Source organism: Mustela putorius, unplaced genomic scaffold, assembly GCF_011764305.1.
Source record: "Mustela putorius furo isolate JIRA1106 unplaced genomic scaffold, ASM1176430v1.1 tig00000281_pilon_pilon_pilon, whole genome shotgun sequence".
In the NCBI taxonomy this organism is placed as follows: Eukaryota; Metazoa; Chordata; class Mammalia; order Carnivora; family Mustelidae; genus Mustela; species Mustela putorius.
In genome coordinates, this window is record NW_025421343.1 from 27,169,098 (window position 1) to 27,184,702 (window position 15,605).

At 47.6% G+C, this 15,605-nt stretch overlaps 1 protein-coding gene across 1 annotated transcript in view; it reads left to right on the top strand.

Annotated features, from left to right (window-relative positions):
* The window catches only part of CRIM1 (cysteine rich transmembrane BMP regulator 1), a 188,758-nt gene that overhangs the window by 97,389 nt on the left and 75,764 nt on the right, over positions 1–15,605 (top strand). The window contains 1 exon segment of the mRNA XM_004765456.3: positions 10,803–10,924. Within this exon segment, the coding sequence (XP_004765513.1) occupies positions 10,803–10,924 (122 nt within the window).

Below are 15,605 nucleotides of genomic sequence, written 5' to 3' on the forward strand. Positions count from 1 at the left end.
CTTAAAATTGTGTACTTTTGAGAGCAAAGATATACCTTACTATGTCTCTCTCACATTAGTGTTGAGCACAGGTAAATAAATACTCAAGAATTGCCTTTAATTAAGTTTATAGATAGTTTATAGATAATTGATCTGTGCCAAGTCCTAGCATCAAAACCCTTTTGTGTTTCTGGTCTTTTCAGGGAATGATTATTTGAGTGTTGATGGAGTGCAGGACATTGTGCTACCTGGTGGGAATAAAAGACAGACGCCGATTTAAGGAGCTTACCTTCTAAAGGGAAGACAAACATGTCTAAATCGTTACCGTTTAAAGTAGCTACATGCTTCAGCAGTAGAAGTGTGAAGAAGAAAAAAACAATTAGCTCATAGAGCAAAGAAATACTGATTCTGACTTGGAGGACTCTCGGATTTGACTTTTGAGCTGAGTTTTTAAGAATGAGTCAGAGTTCACCAGCTGGAGAAAGAAGAAAGGGCATTCTAGGCTGTTGTGGTCGTTGATTTTTAAACTTTTAATGTGACTTCCAGCTTAAAACAGTATCACTAATCCCATCTATCTTTATGATTCAAGAAAAATGGAATTCATGACTGTGGATTTTTTTCCCCCTCAGACAATTACCCCTTTTCAGGAATATATCACTTGTTTAACATGGTTTATTACCTTCCTATTGTTTTTGATTAAAGATGCTCCACAGTGTGGTACATGAGGCCCCTTCTTTCCCAGCCCTGGGCTGCTTCACTAGTCTCATCTCCTGTAGATGCCCCTACAGTAGAGCCCCCACCCCAACACGTAACATGTGCCCGGTGGGCGGAGCCCTTTGCTGCAACTTAAATATGCTATATCCTTTTTTGCCTCTGCAAATTTGAGTAAATTCTTCCTCTTCCTGGAATGTCTACCTGCACCCGCACCTGCCCCATGCCTGACAGCTGCTCAGAACCTCACTCACACACACACACACACACACACACACACACAACACCAGGCATTTATCCCTGGGCCTCTCAGAGAAGGCATCATGGAGGAAGTGACTCTCGGAGGGAATGGAGGACTGTGAGGCCCAGCAGGGACTTCAGTGTTGAAGATGTCGAACCGCTCCTGCGCCGACTGGGCTTTCCTCCAGCAGCCGCCGACACCTGGGGTCTCCGCACAGAGAGGGAGGTACTTAGTTGATGCCACAGTTTGCACTTGGCAGACTTGGGGCTGAATTTGAGCCAAAGATGTGTCCTTTTTGCTTCACTCCCCCCCCCCCCATTTTAATGACTTACATTTTAAAACTGGGATCCTTCAGGTAAAAATGTGGCTTCTTTTGAGCAATGGGAAGGTGTGGCACAGTGTGCATTTCATTGTGGAATGAATAAGGAACAGAGCTTCTTGAGTTGTCTACACAGTAGCCCTCTACTCTTTCAGGATTCCTGTCTGACTCCTGAAGACATTCAGGTTTGGCCTCTCTGGGTTTAGCTGACTTGGGTTTGGTGTTGAGGGACCAGATGTGGATGAAGGTTAAGAGGGTAAGAAGTTTAAAGACATCGTGAAGATAAGGGCTCAGGTGAAATGCTGGGTTTGGGGCTATCTTGCTAAGGAGTTACAGTCAGGATGAGGCCCAGGCTGAGGCGAAGAGGGAAAGATCTCTGGGGTGCAGCTGTCTTGGGGAGGCTGAGAGTTGGGTGGTGGGAGTTTGGGCATGGCAGGACCCAGAGCACGAACTGTTGTGATCAGTGAGGAAGGTGTTGGCTTCAGGGATTTTAGATTGCTGTGGCCTTAGGATTGAGTTGCTGATGGGCAAGACGTGATTCCAAGAGATGAGGTGAAGTCGGTGTTGAAAGTGCGTCGTCCAGATGGACATGGATGCCTTCCAGATTATCACATAAAATAGCTAACAGGAGGCGAGCGTGTCTGTGGTCCAGGTCCTATCCCAGGTGCTTCTCCTATATCAGCTTATTCAGTTCACAGAGCAGGACTAGGAGTTAGGAGTACTTGAATCGCCCCTATCTAACCTGTAGCTCAGATGAGGCTAAGAGAGATGCTATCATTTGCCCAAGGTCACATAGCTCCTTACGGCCAGAACTCAAACCTAAGATTGTCTTCAGGTGCATTCTCTGACTGCCCCTGCTCCTTAGGAAAGAGGGAAGACAAAGAGGGAGGGCTTGCATGCGGGAGGAGCGCGGCAGCATGGGGGAGGTGGCCAGCTAGGAGGAACTTGACCACCCTTCCAGCCCAAGTGATAAGTGAGTGTGGGGCGATTTGCTGTCTCACTGGAGACAGCTGTAAGGAAATACCATCTGGGGGCCACACCAGGTGAGTGTCAGAACCTATCTGAGGGGCACGCTCTGCGATGATGTTGGGATGTTGAGTTTGTCTGCAGAGAGGCTGGAGTGGAAGAGTGAGAGAAGCAGAGTAATGTTCTGTGAGGAGGCCCATTCCCTTGAGGACAGGAGGCCACTGGGTCTCGGACTTTGCACCGATGAGCAGGATGAGAGGTCTGGGAATTGACACCCCACACGGGCCCAAGTGGGCACATGCTTCTTCATGATGCACGCTGTGTCCACAGCAGCTCAAGCCGCGGGGGGCTCCAGGGGCTCGAGGCATGCTAGCCACCCAAGCTGTTCAGGTTCTCCAACAGAAGGTTAGTCCTGACATCTTTGGTGTTTGTTGTTTATGTGCTCCGGAGAGGAAATGGAAGAATTCACATCCTACTGTGTTCTCATTTGTGATTGTATATCCCACTCCTTCCTAAACTAAACTCCCTAAACGGAGAGCCAGAGCCATGTGCATCCCCAGCCCCGCCAAGCCGAGCGCCCTCTGCTTGTGTTCACTCGGCAGATGGTTAAGAAACAATTGTATGTTCATCCGTAAGCTAGTTCCGTGTTCCACAGCACCCGTTTCTGATGCGATCGGTGATCCCAGCTCTGAGGTGGGTATACCTTGTGTTGCTCTATGAAAACTTCCTCTTCACATCCAAACCCAGTCCTCCTCCTTCCTTGAGTGCACTGGCTGGTTTCCCTTCTTTCTTCCTCTTCTTGCTCACTGGTTTTCTGTGCATCCCTTACTCCTGCCCATTTACTCTGAGCCCGGCCTGCCGACCACGAGAGCAGATGCCGGTGTCTGAGGACCTGAAGGCAGAGAGCCTTCCATTCCTGGGGCTTGGCTGTTGTCAGACTGTTGGGCTACAAGGAGCATGGTCCAGGTTTCCTGCAAGGTCCCAGCTCTCCTGTTTAACAGGATCCCAGGCGTTGGGGAGTCTTTCCAGTGGGGCTCATACTCTGGTTCACTAGCTGCCAGGACTGAATCCCTCTGGAACCATCTGACTCTTTTCTTTGGCCATCGCATTGAGGTGGTGACGTGTGGGAAGTGCCCTTGTCTCCTTAACCCACCTGCTTACTGTGGAGCCTGCTTCTAGAACATGACTGTCAATCTTACAGGAACCGTGTGTGCTTACCAGTTCCATTTCCCTACCATTTCTACCACTTTTCTTTCAACTTCGCACCGTAAGATAAGATTTCTACCCCACATGCCAACCTTGAGGAGGGAGCCATAATCATCTGCCTCTTGAGAACACGAGAAGAGAAGGGCTTCAATGATGAATTCATAAAGGTCTTACAATGGACTTTGTCGTTATGACTGATACTAGAAATGCAAAGGAATATTTTACCTCATTGCCCTCGATTTATATTTTCTGTGTATTGGAGCATATCCTTTGATTGCTCTCCACAGGGGGAAAAAAAAAAAACCAAGACGTAACAATAACAGCAGTGCGGAGTGATTTTACTGTTGTCTCTGAAAGGGCAAGTGGGGAAGAATTTGCAGTTTCTGATTGTGAAGTTGAGGGGGAAGCAGCTGCTGGAAGGAAGCGTCTGATCCTCAGAGCTGGGCCACGTGCTTGTGCAGCCAAGTACGCACATGTGTAACTGCCCGGGGGTGGAAATGCACGGACATCGTGCAAGAAATAGCTCCAGAAAGGGTGACTAAGGATTTGTTACCGAGTGAGTAGCAAATCTTTTATGGTGAGCCATGAGAAAAACTGGGACCCTGAGAAACTTCCCAAGGAAAGAGTGCCGTTCTCCATAAAGATAGTTAGACCCTCAGGAGGGAAACCTGTTTATTTTGGGATGTTTTATTTGCAGTCTCTCTCTCTCTCTCTCTCTCTCTCATTTTAACTTAGCGTTCCTGGAAGGGGTAAAAAATTTAACCAGTACAAAAATAGTGCACCAAGTTTAATTAAACTTGAAGCTTTTTATAGTAGTGTGTTTTATGTGTCACTATAATTTCCATTCCCGACTAATTATTTCATTAATACGCAGAATGGAATCCTAGTAGTACAAGTGCTTTTGCCCTTTTATTTCCACATTTCTCCTTTCCTAGCTAAAGGGAGAGCTTCCTCCCGCCTGCAGACGGCAGCGTTTCATTAACCGACAGCGATTCTCCCCTTGCGAAGGGCTCGGGCTTCGGTCAGGTGTGGCGTGCATCCAGGTTTGGGAGGGACTGTTTGCAGAGGGCCTCGTGGAGTTGTTTTCCCTCCAGGATGTGGGCCAGGATATGGGTCTGCTCCGGGAAGATGAGGCCTCCGCGGGTTGTGGCTTTCACATTTCCTCCTCTGCGGGAGTTTATTGTAGGGGAATGTTAGAGTAACATTTGGCCTCCGCTCCGCGTGGCGCCCACCACAGGGCCCTCCTGCGCTGTGCTGAGTGGCCGTGGGCGTGGCAAAGAGGACTCCTCTTCTGTGGCCTCTTCTAACTCCCTCTGGCTTTGTCTCCTTTACGGCGTCTCTAGTCATTCTTGTGAAGCACACTATTGCGTCTTCAGCTGAGTTGTGCAGCCCTAACTTCCGTTATGAGGACATGCCCAGGAGTCTGGAGACACTAGCATCAGGCCTATCGTTTCTTCTGCTGCATTGCTTAGTCCTCTTTAGTAGGAAAAAAAGAGAGAGCTGTAGATGTGTATGTATACTCCTTCTCAAAAAAAAAAAAAAAGTCCAGAAAGCTTCTTCAGAGGGCAGGAGGCCCACCATGAGCTGGGCCTGAAAGTCACGGGCTGGGGGGGAGGGGGAGGAGCCAGGGGGAGGGGGAGGAGCCAGGGGGAGGGGGAGGAGCCAGGGCGTGGGAGTGCAGGCGTGTGAGGTGCTCCAAAGCCGGGGTGGGCGCCAGGAGGAGCAGTGGGAGGGCACAAGCCAGGATCAGACTGTTGAGCGAAGGGAAAGCGAAGGGCAAGAACAAAGGTGAGGTTGTGGAGTGAGAAGAGAGAAAGCTCATCCTGCTCCAGCCGTCTCCTTTTATGGACGAGCAACATGCATCCCGGTGCGGCTGCCAGTGGTGACAAGGTTCCTGGTAGACGATGGCATGGCCCAGTCGCTATTGTGTCTTTCTTCCCGCCACATGCTTCTCCCTCCTGAGAGACTGTATTGGGGCAGGAAGGAGGTATTGTAAATGATTAAGAGCAAGTGCTACGAATCATCTTTCTTACTAACAAGATAGATCTGTTGCACTTGGCTTTTTCTACCGGGAGGTGCACATGAAGCCATGGCAGCGAGAGCCTGCCCTTCCGGGAGCAAGTTGCTCAGAAAGCGGGTCCCGGGTTCCCTTGAGTGGTATCTCCTGGAGGGCTCGTGATGCAGGCGGATGCTGAGCCCTGCCCCAGACTCACAGACAGACTCTCCTGGAGGGAGGCTCCCTGGAATCAGCATTCTAGACGGACTCATCGTCTTTCCCTCCACACACTAATTTTGGAAAAGTGCTTTAACTATTAGCTCTCAGTCTGAAATTTATGCCTGTAAAAACAATGCGTGGTTTAATGTCTGACTTACCATAAATTAAATGTTTATTCCAGATTATTGTTTTGATGGCTTTATCCTTTTTTCTTTTCTTTTCATTTCCAAGACAAATAAGACTAGAATGCACTAGAGGCATTCACAGGAGAGGCAGTAAGATTTTGATTTTTGTAGGATGAGTGTGTTCCGTCCCAAGAGTTCAGCACCCATGTGTATTACTGAAGGTCAGAGGAGAGAAAATTAATCCTGGTCGCCTTTTTTTTTTTTTTTTTTTTTTAAGGTTTCAAGTTTTTACTTGAATTTCAGTTAGTGAACATATAGTGTAATCCTGGTTGCTTTTTGATCGGAGAAGGCCTTGTACGGTGGGTGGTCTTCGGGTTGCATGGAATTCACCAGGGGCAGACGAGTTGAGGCGGAGTGCACATCCGAGCCGTGGCACCGGGTTGGGTGGGGGTCGGCGGGGTGAGTGGATTTGGTGACTGGCAGATTGCCCTTGTTGCTCAGGTGCAGCTGATGGAGGAACCAGTAGGACATGGAAGCTCGAAAAGATGAGAGGCTGGACTTGCAAGCCCCCTGGGGGCTGCGCTGGGACTCTGGCCTGCCTGGGGCTGTCTGTCTCGCCCAGGAAGCAGAGGATAGGAGGGGAAAGCATCACTGTATATTGCCTTTCAGCCATCGCAACCAGCCAGCCCAGGCCTCCTAAGGAGGGGAGTGCCCTCTAGGGGCTTAGCTGGTTTCTGAGTGTCATTCTTCACACTATTCAGGCACTCAGATGCCCACTAAGCTGCATCCATTACCTCCTAGAGAAAAAAGACAGCTTCAGCAGCCCACCTGGCTGCAGCTGTGATTACATTATGCCAAAATTTATTAATGTGGTGCCTTGATTGATCATTATCTTAATACTGAGGATCACATTAGAAGCTTGATTTTTCCGGCAAATTGCACATACAGGTTGCTTCTTGTTTGAAGTTCAAAAGCCCTTAGCCCACATATTGTATGATCCTATTTATACGAACTGTCCTGAAGAGGCTGGCCCACAGAGGCAGAACAGAGATTCATGGTTGCAAGGTCTGGGGGAGGGAATGGGCATACAGGGCTTCTTTTTGAGGTGATGAAGATGTTCTAAAATTAGGTAGTATGGTTGCACAACCCTGTGAATATAAAACCACAGAATTGCACTTTAAAGAAGTGAATTTTATGGCATGCTAATTATATCTCAATAAAGATGTTATTTTATTTACTTTTTTAAAAAAAAGCCTTCAGCAGTTCTGCTCTAGGTGTCCACAAATAGCTCTGCCTCAAGTAGCCTTTTTGAGTTCATGGAACAGAAATCTCAGTGTTTTGCTTCTCACTTTCTCTTCTGTGTTTTTGTTTTGTTTAGTTCCTGTTACCCCTCTTTTATTCATTTCCCGTTCTGCTGAATGTAACAAGTTACTTATTAGTGACTACGCACAGTAGATGCAAGGAGAGCTCGTGGTAAAATGCGCACTTGAGTCACCACAGAACACACTGAGAGGAAGTTTAAGGGAAGTGTGGGATCTCACGGCTGCGAGACAAGCCGTCGTTTGAGGTTGGCCCCGGAGGACAGATGGCGTCTGGACAGACAGCTGGATAAGGACGGCTCAGGAGGGAGCAGGGGTGAGCAGTGCAAAGGCAGCAGAGTGAGGGCTTATGTGGAGACGAGAAGTGACCTGAGCAGAAGGAGAATGAAGAGAAAGACCACAGAGTAGAATTGGAGGGAAAGGCCCGTGGACTTGACAGTGTTGAATGCTGGGCTGAGCAGCTGCGCAGGTAAATGAGGAGCCCATGAAGACTTCTGATGTCGGAAGTACAGGAACGGGGCGGCGGGATGGGTGGGAAGGAGAGATCCAGGGGAGGCCAGGGGAGAGCATGGAAATCGGTGGGGGAGAGGGTGGATTTAGAAGTGAGGGTAAGTGTTAACATGGATGTCATGAGCTTCTCTTTCTTGTGTGTTGCTCTGTTTCCTCTGCCAGGGATCCACACGTTTTCTTAATTTTCTTGCTTACTCTTTATCCAGGCAGGAGGTAAAGGGTAGGAGGAAGACTGGGGAGACGGGACAGAGACAGAATAAAAATGAAGAGAATAAAAATGAAGGGTAAAGTCGTAAGGACAAACGAGCAGTTTGCATGCTTCAGTTGTTTTGTCACTCAGCATTTCCTCTTCACGATTCCCTGGAAGAGAATCTAGGCTCTTCCAGTGGAGAGCACAGAGCAGGAAGCCTTGTTTAATTTCAGGTCAGTTGTGAAGGCTGTGTGCCTCACTGTTCCATCTGTAAAAGGGAAGAATACCGACCTCCAGTGTAGGTAAACCAGGGAATCTGCCATAATCTTATTACAGAATTTTTTACAACTACATTGGACTCACATAATTTGTAGACAAAACAAATTTCTGTGGCAGGTAAGAGTCCTGCTGAGTCCCCTCCGGTTTGTGAGACAGAGAGTGTAAACCCATCTGTCAAAACATAATCCATGTGAGTCGTACTGTGTGGAACTACAGGAAATTGCTCTTTGACTATTTTTGACCTATAGGAAAATGATAGTTTTCCTAAAGTTTCAACTTAATAGGTAGTTGCTTGATAGATATCTGATGTGAGCCCAGGTTTTCACCTGTCCTAGTTTTCTAGTAAGTTCCTTCATTATTCAGGTGCCAATGGTCTCTAACAAACCTGCTCATCTTTGGTTCAGGGGAAGCTGTGAGAAGTCAAAAGATAGCAAGAAGTGAGGAAGGCTTGCCAAGGGGCTAGTGCAGAAGGGGAAGGGAGCTGGGGGCAGACCAGCCAGCAAAACCAGGGACACCTGAGTCCTCGGAACTTGAACATGCAGTCATTCTGGGTTTAGAAGTAAAAATTCTGCATCGGGGGTTTTCCTTTGCTAAGTAGGTTACTAGGTAGTTGTGTGTAGTTTCAGACCTTCCGTAACATACCGCAGACAACCTTTGTGAATCTCTACAAATGCAAGAGAGAGATATAAATGTTGGGAGGCAGGTCAGATGTGAAAGGAAAAGAAAGAAGCCACAGGGCAGACTCCGTTACGGGATTTCTGACAGCCTAGAAGAGAGCCTGGCACGTGAGTGCCCATACGTGTCCAGGAAAGGTTACGGGGCTGAAGGACAGCTGAAGAGGTGTTTTTTGGTTCATTGTATACTCTTTTGGTGTTTGAATTAGAATGATTCCCTGGAACAGGGAGGAAGGCGGATCCCGGAACATGTGGAAGAAAAGATGAGTCAGCTCTTCTTGTAGGCTGCTTTCATTGTAATCGCGGTCAGATGACAGGATCAGGGCATGGCCTCTCAGTCCCCGAGCCCCATTTATCTGTAAAGACAGCAGAGCTGAGGTTGTACAGAGGATCAAGAATAAATGTAAATAATATATCATTACGGTAACATCACAGGGATAGGATTATCTGCTTAAAGCTGCAGGGACAAGGCACATACAGATGACACTATGGGATAACCTTTGCAGGAGCTAAAAGACCGGTTCATCTTTACCCAACCCCGTAAGGTGATTGTCCTCTGGGAATACAGATCTGCCCACACAGAGCAGGCAAACGTTTATCTTAGAGCGTAGGAAGAAACAACATTGCAGCAAAACCTTACTACTATCTAAACCCCTCTTCTCCCCCAGGTGCCCGGTATAACCACTGCCCCACTGGGAGGAAGGCTGAAAGCGCCCACCTTGAGAGGGGTTGTTGACACCTTTCCAGTTGCTTTCATGGTCTTTGGTGCAAGTTTTAATTGAAATTTGTTTCCTTTTTAGTTTGGTGGTTATATAAATGTAACTAGACCTCTGAGTCTGATTATTGAGGTACTTGTGGACTACATGCATATTTTAATTTGTTAAACATCCAGAGAGCAATAGGAGAACAAAACAATCATTTCAGTAGAGGGGATGGGAAACAACACCAAAATTAATGAGAGTGTTACTAGTGTTACTTCCCTGCTGGGAGTGTTACTCTCCCATGATCTTGACCCACACTGTACCCAAATACCCACATACTTCCTGCATGGGTGTCCCCTTTTAGGATGCCTTCCTTTCACTCCTGTCAACCCGGGAACTCCCTTTCTGCCTTCTGATCCCCACTTCCAGCCCACCCCAGGGCTGGAGTCCAGCTGCTCCTTCCTTTTATTTCATTTGTATCCTGCTGCCCTGAGCTGCTCATTCCTGCCTAGGTCCTTGTAGCAGATCATCCGCAGGCAGCTGACGACATTTGGTTCTCCTGCGGATACCCTCCACTCCAACTCTTCTCTCTTTAGGCTGGTTTCCCAGCAGAGTTGCAGTTAAGGAAGGGTGAGAGCCGGCAGAGCGAACTCACAGTTCCCAGAACACCTCATGCGTGCGCGTAGACATAAATGGGCATGTGGTAGCCTAGAAGATGCCCCAGACTAAGACTGTCAGGAAGTCCACTTACCGAAGCTTATGCTGTTTCTAAAGACCTCCTCAGTCTTCAGTCAGAGTCTGTTTCTTCTGTGATACACAATTATAAATTAATGTGGCTAAAGATAAGGGCGCTCCTAGACACAATCACACTGACGAAAAGGGACTCAAAAGCTACTAACTTAATAGCTGAAAGAAGGGTCAGAAGAATCCCTGAAAAACACCAAAAGGTCAACAGCAAAGCTGCGACACAGAGTCATTTACACAGAGCACCCCTTCGGCCTGAGCCCATGTGAGCTTACCTGATCTGTGGATAACCCCATAATGTACACCCATAAACTCGGCCCCACACCATCAAGGAAATGCAGGTTATGCTGGTCTGGTCAAGTAAGAAAAGACATAATACATTTTAGAAATATTTCTGTCAAAATGGTTAAAATTAAAAATATGGGTGTGTATTAAGGAGATGAGCCTCAGTTATTGGGAATGCAAATTACGTTAGCACCATTCCCCATTCCCCTGTGACCCCAGATACACAGGACACTTCCCTACAGACAAGCTCATGCCACAGCCCCCGCCACCTTGTGGGCTTCGGACTTCTATGTTGTTGTTTATTCATGGGGTTTTCCTTCCCTTTTCTTTGGTTTCAGATGCGAGTGTCTCTCTGGCTTATGTGGTTTCCCCGTGTGTGAGGTGGGATCCACTCCTCGCATAGTCTCTCGTGGAGATGGAACACCTGGAAAGTGCTGTGATGTCTTTGAATGTGTTAATGGTACGTGGGGTTTCTCTTGTTCTCAGAGAGTGTACATTCGTGCAGGAGGATGGGAGGGGTCTGTCTGGCCACTTCTGCCTTTTGTAAGGCAGGGCCTCTACTCAGGGGCTCAGAGCAACTCCCTCAAGAAAGTAGGTCTGCTGGAGATCCCACAGTGCAGCAAAGGCGGTGAGGATAGGGGATCCTCGTTCCATCAGAGAGAGGATTTCGGAGGTGGAGGCACAGATTCATGTAGCTGTCACACTCCGCTGTTTCAGTAGTGCAGGAATGTTAGGATTTCAAGGAAAGGCTCATGGAGCCTGTGATCATCCTGCCACTGCTGTCAGGAGCCAGTCTGTGGAACTAACGCCACATGGAAGCTGCACAACTTGAGACAGGAGAGACGTTGCTCGACCAATGGAGTGTTTTCCTACTTAGCACGTCTGTGACCGTGCTGGGTCATTCGGATTGGCCTGCTTTTGGCTTGAGCCTTGCGGCCTGGAAAAGGCCTTCCTCAGTCACAAGATTCCTTCAGATAGAATCCATGCCTGCCTCACCCTTTCCCCTGTTGCGAGAGGGCTTGGTGTTTGGTGACATGGGGCTGATTGAATTTAGATGCTAGAAGGGAGAAGAACCTAAGACCTGTCCCTCCCTCAGAATGTTCAGAAGGAAAACAAAGAATAAAAGCCAAGCAAGTGAAATGTCAATAATTCTAGCACTGTTTAGTCAATACCTAGGAAAATTACCTTCATTTACCTACAAGGAAAATGAAGATGCATTTGGACAAGTCCAACAAAATCACACAGAAACCTCTAAGACACCAGAGTTCGGAAGAATTTCCGCCCTCTCTCAAGCTTGCCCTTTTCCCCGAGAAAATTAAAATGGAGTCCTGTTTGATTGCGTCCTGTAGTTTTGAGTCCAGCGGCCACCTGTCGTTCTGTTCATTTTGCTTTGAGGAAACACTTGTGGTATGGCTTCATGGTTGAGAGAATGTAGACTGGAACCGAATGACCTCGCTTTGAGAACTGGTTCCTCTACTCACTGGTTGTGTAACTTTGGGTGCCTCTTGGTCTCCCTGGGCCTCAGTCTCCACATCTGTCAAATGGAGTGAATAACTGTCACTTACCTGAGGTTTTCTATGTGAAGCACTCGCAGGAGAGCCTCAAGAGCAAATGGTTTTATTTTGGGGACCCACCTCCTATTCACATCCACAGACACTGTTCTGGATGTTCCCAGGGGCTAGAGAAGGTGAGAGGAGCTTCCTGACTCAGACCTTGTGAATGAATCCAAGGCACAAGTGCAGAAAAAGTCCATTCTCAGTGCTTCTCGTCACCTGTAGTCATGTGTGGTAAACACCAGCTAATGGCCCAGCTTTCTGTCTGGTACCGCTGCATACGTGTATTTGTCGGTGACGTTTTGTGAGTATTTAACTCCTGCCGTTGGAGATGGGAGTCCCTGCTTCCCCTGGACTCCCAGCCTCTCAGAGGTGCTTCCTTCCAGGACCGCTTCCTTTGCACGTGCTCTCATGTCTGTGTCTCGTTCTCCCACCTGAACCGCCAGAGGCAGAGAGTCTGTCCCTGTCCTGTGGGCAGGCGCATGTTGTCTGCCTCACAGAGGGCACCCAGGGCTTCTCGGGGGAGTGAGTAAGCAGATTCATGTCATCTTAGTGACATCTAGCCCCCCGCTAGAGGGGGCTGTTAAATACCAGCCCACAGAGGGGCTACTTTGTGGGACTCCTCCATCTTTTACTTCCCTTCCTGAAACATTAATCTTGAAAGTCACTTGTCCCCTGGAAATACCACCGCTAGTAATATGATTTGCTGTTGTGTCCTCTGAGTGAGGAGGACGTGTGCCTTTCTTCTTTCCTTACATCTTGATTATAGAAATTTGTGCATATGCCTTTCTTTTTTTTTTTTTTTTTAAAGATTTTATTTATTTATCAGAGAGAGAGGGGGAGAGAGCAAGCACAGGCAGACAGAATGGCAGGCAGAGGCAGAGGGAGAAGCAGGCTTCCCTGCTGAGCAAGGAGCCCGATGTGGGACTCGATCCCAGGACGCTGGGATCATGACCTGAGCCGAAGGCAGCTGCTTAACCAACTGAGCCACCCAGGTGTCCCTGCATATGCCTTTCTTATCAGGACATTGACTTCACATCTCCCCCCAGTGTGGTGTGATTCAGACAGCTGAGCACTGCCCCACACCTCAGGGGCTGCGGGGGGATCTCTGGGGCCTGCCCCCGCGGGTGGCCTCACTTTCCATAGAGCTCTGTCCGGGAATGGGACTTGCCATCTGCCATGAGCAAGTGCAGAGATGACAAAGCATCCTCGCGCTGTTTCTGGGGGTGCCTCTTTCTTCCCACCTCAAACGCGGGTCATCTTTGCTTTATTGGTTGTCCTGTTAGAGTGTCTCTATTACTTAGTCACTGAGTTGTAGATGAGACTAGAAACTGTAACGCTGCGAAGATTCATAGTCAAGGAACAGCAATGATGTTTAAAGACATTATACCTGCAGGTCTGCATTTTACTACTTTGAGGTATACACATACACACACATGCATACACACTTATCTGTATGTATGTGTGCGTGCACATATGTGTGTGTGCGTGCATATGTGGCCCCCTCCCCAGTGCCCTGGGAAAATCTTACCTGTCATAAGTTCATCATTATAGGATATTACATATCAAAAACTCATTGCTGTCATCACTTAGAAAGGAAGGGGTCTATATATTTATATTTATAAAACTTCCCTTATCCACAAGAGATTTTAGGTAACTTTATAACAAAAACAACATAATGCTGAAATATTAATGAGAAAGCAGGGAATCCTAGACTGGTACATAAAAGTTGAAAGTGAAAACCAAAAAGAAAGCACCCGCAGGTACGTAGGCCCTGTCTGTCTGTGTTATTGCCAGGGCTGAACGTCAGTCGGGCCCCCAGCACCTCCTGGCCATCCAAGTGAGAAAAGGAGGTAGAGTCAGATACACAATTCTTATTTTTAGAGGAAAGAAGCCTGTTGGAGGGGGCAGCGCTCGTCTCCTCTGGGTTTTTGGAAAGCTCTAGATGATGCAGTGGGCCTGTCCTGAGTTACTTTCATACCACCAACGCACACACAGGTTTCCTCTGTCACCAGAAAGCAGAAACAAAATATTAAAATGCAACTTCATGAAAGTAGTTCTCAGAGATCCATGGGACACCCAGCTGGAGCCTAGATGACGAGAGCATGGTCTCTTGGACTTGAGAACCCCCCAGTGGGAACAGTTCCAGAAACCCCTGCTCGGGAGACAGTGGGGTGCATGTTAACATAAGTAACCCCACATGTAAAAATGGAGACAGCATGTCAGCACTCGGTTCCTGAGCTGCCACTGAGACGATCCATGTGTGTGTGTGCGTGCACGCGAGCACGTTAAAACGAGCATTAAAGTGAAAACAAAATGAAAAATGTTCACAGAGAATTTGAGAACTCCTGTGTTTTGAAAACATTAGCCTGGATGAATAGATAGACTAGTCTCCCTAAAAACTATTTTCGGTTTGGTTTGGTTTGGTTTGGTTTGGTTTGGTTTGGTTTGGTTTGGTTTTGGCAGTGGGACTGGAGGGTTGCAGACCAGGTAGAGGCAGTTTGTGACTAGTTCTCTGAGGAGAGCTAAAAGGATCTATGAGGTATTGGTTGAAGGACAGGCCTATTTAGAAACCCGAAGAACGGGTGGTACCCTCGAGCTCCTTTTGTAGAAGCTTAGACGGCATCAAGGTCACCAGCTGGAGGTGTGACCTCCACAGGGGTGGAGCAGTCTGGAGTCCCCTCAGGACTGTGTCTGGATTCGGGCCCACTAACAAAACTGTCATCATCTGTCAGCTGGAAGAGAGTGATGGCCTCTACTTTTAGATGGGTGCATGTTCTCCATTTAGCTCTCATACACCCTGTTGTCTTATACGAGCCCACCCCCTCATTCCTGGAGGACTTCGGATCTGAAATCTCAGGCCTACAGTGTGGAAGTGATCAGTTGTGTATGTGTATGTACAAACATCTGAACTTTTTTCTGAAACAGCAGAACATTTCAGTCCAAGTGTCATAGCCAATAACTGACTCTTCCAGCATCAGACACTAACATGTGAAATTCACCAGTCACGGGAGAGCCATACCCAAGGCTGACTTAAGCTTCGTGTAAAATTTTGGCCTAGAAAACTCAGACCTGCAGAAATTAGTGCAAAAACATCTACTGAGAATCCTTTGTATAGTAATAATGCTCAGTAATGTTTCTGAGATAAAATATTTACTTCTACAGTAATGAAGAGAATACTGTACTTTGAAAGAAATTTTCCTCACATGCACTAATTGAGCACCATTGTGTTCCTGGGGCCTTATCAAGCTGATCCTATTTAAGAGTGATACCACCTTTTGCAGTCCTTTATAAGGATTCCTTATCCTAAAGGCATTCTAGTGTATCTTCCTCTCCCCAACCCAGGGACAAGGGCTTTTTCCTCTTCAGGTATTTAGAGCTGCATGCACCCTGTCTTTGTGACCTGTCTGTTTGCTCTTGACATGTGGAGATCTTCGTAGATGTCTACCATACAGTTACCTCTCATTTGGCTTATGTTGTCTACCCACTGGGCTTCCTACACAGCTCACCCACAGTTAGATGAGACCAGAGGCAAGATACTGGCCTTTTCACTGAGAGATTGAAGAGAAAAAGTAACAGAAGTGTATC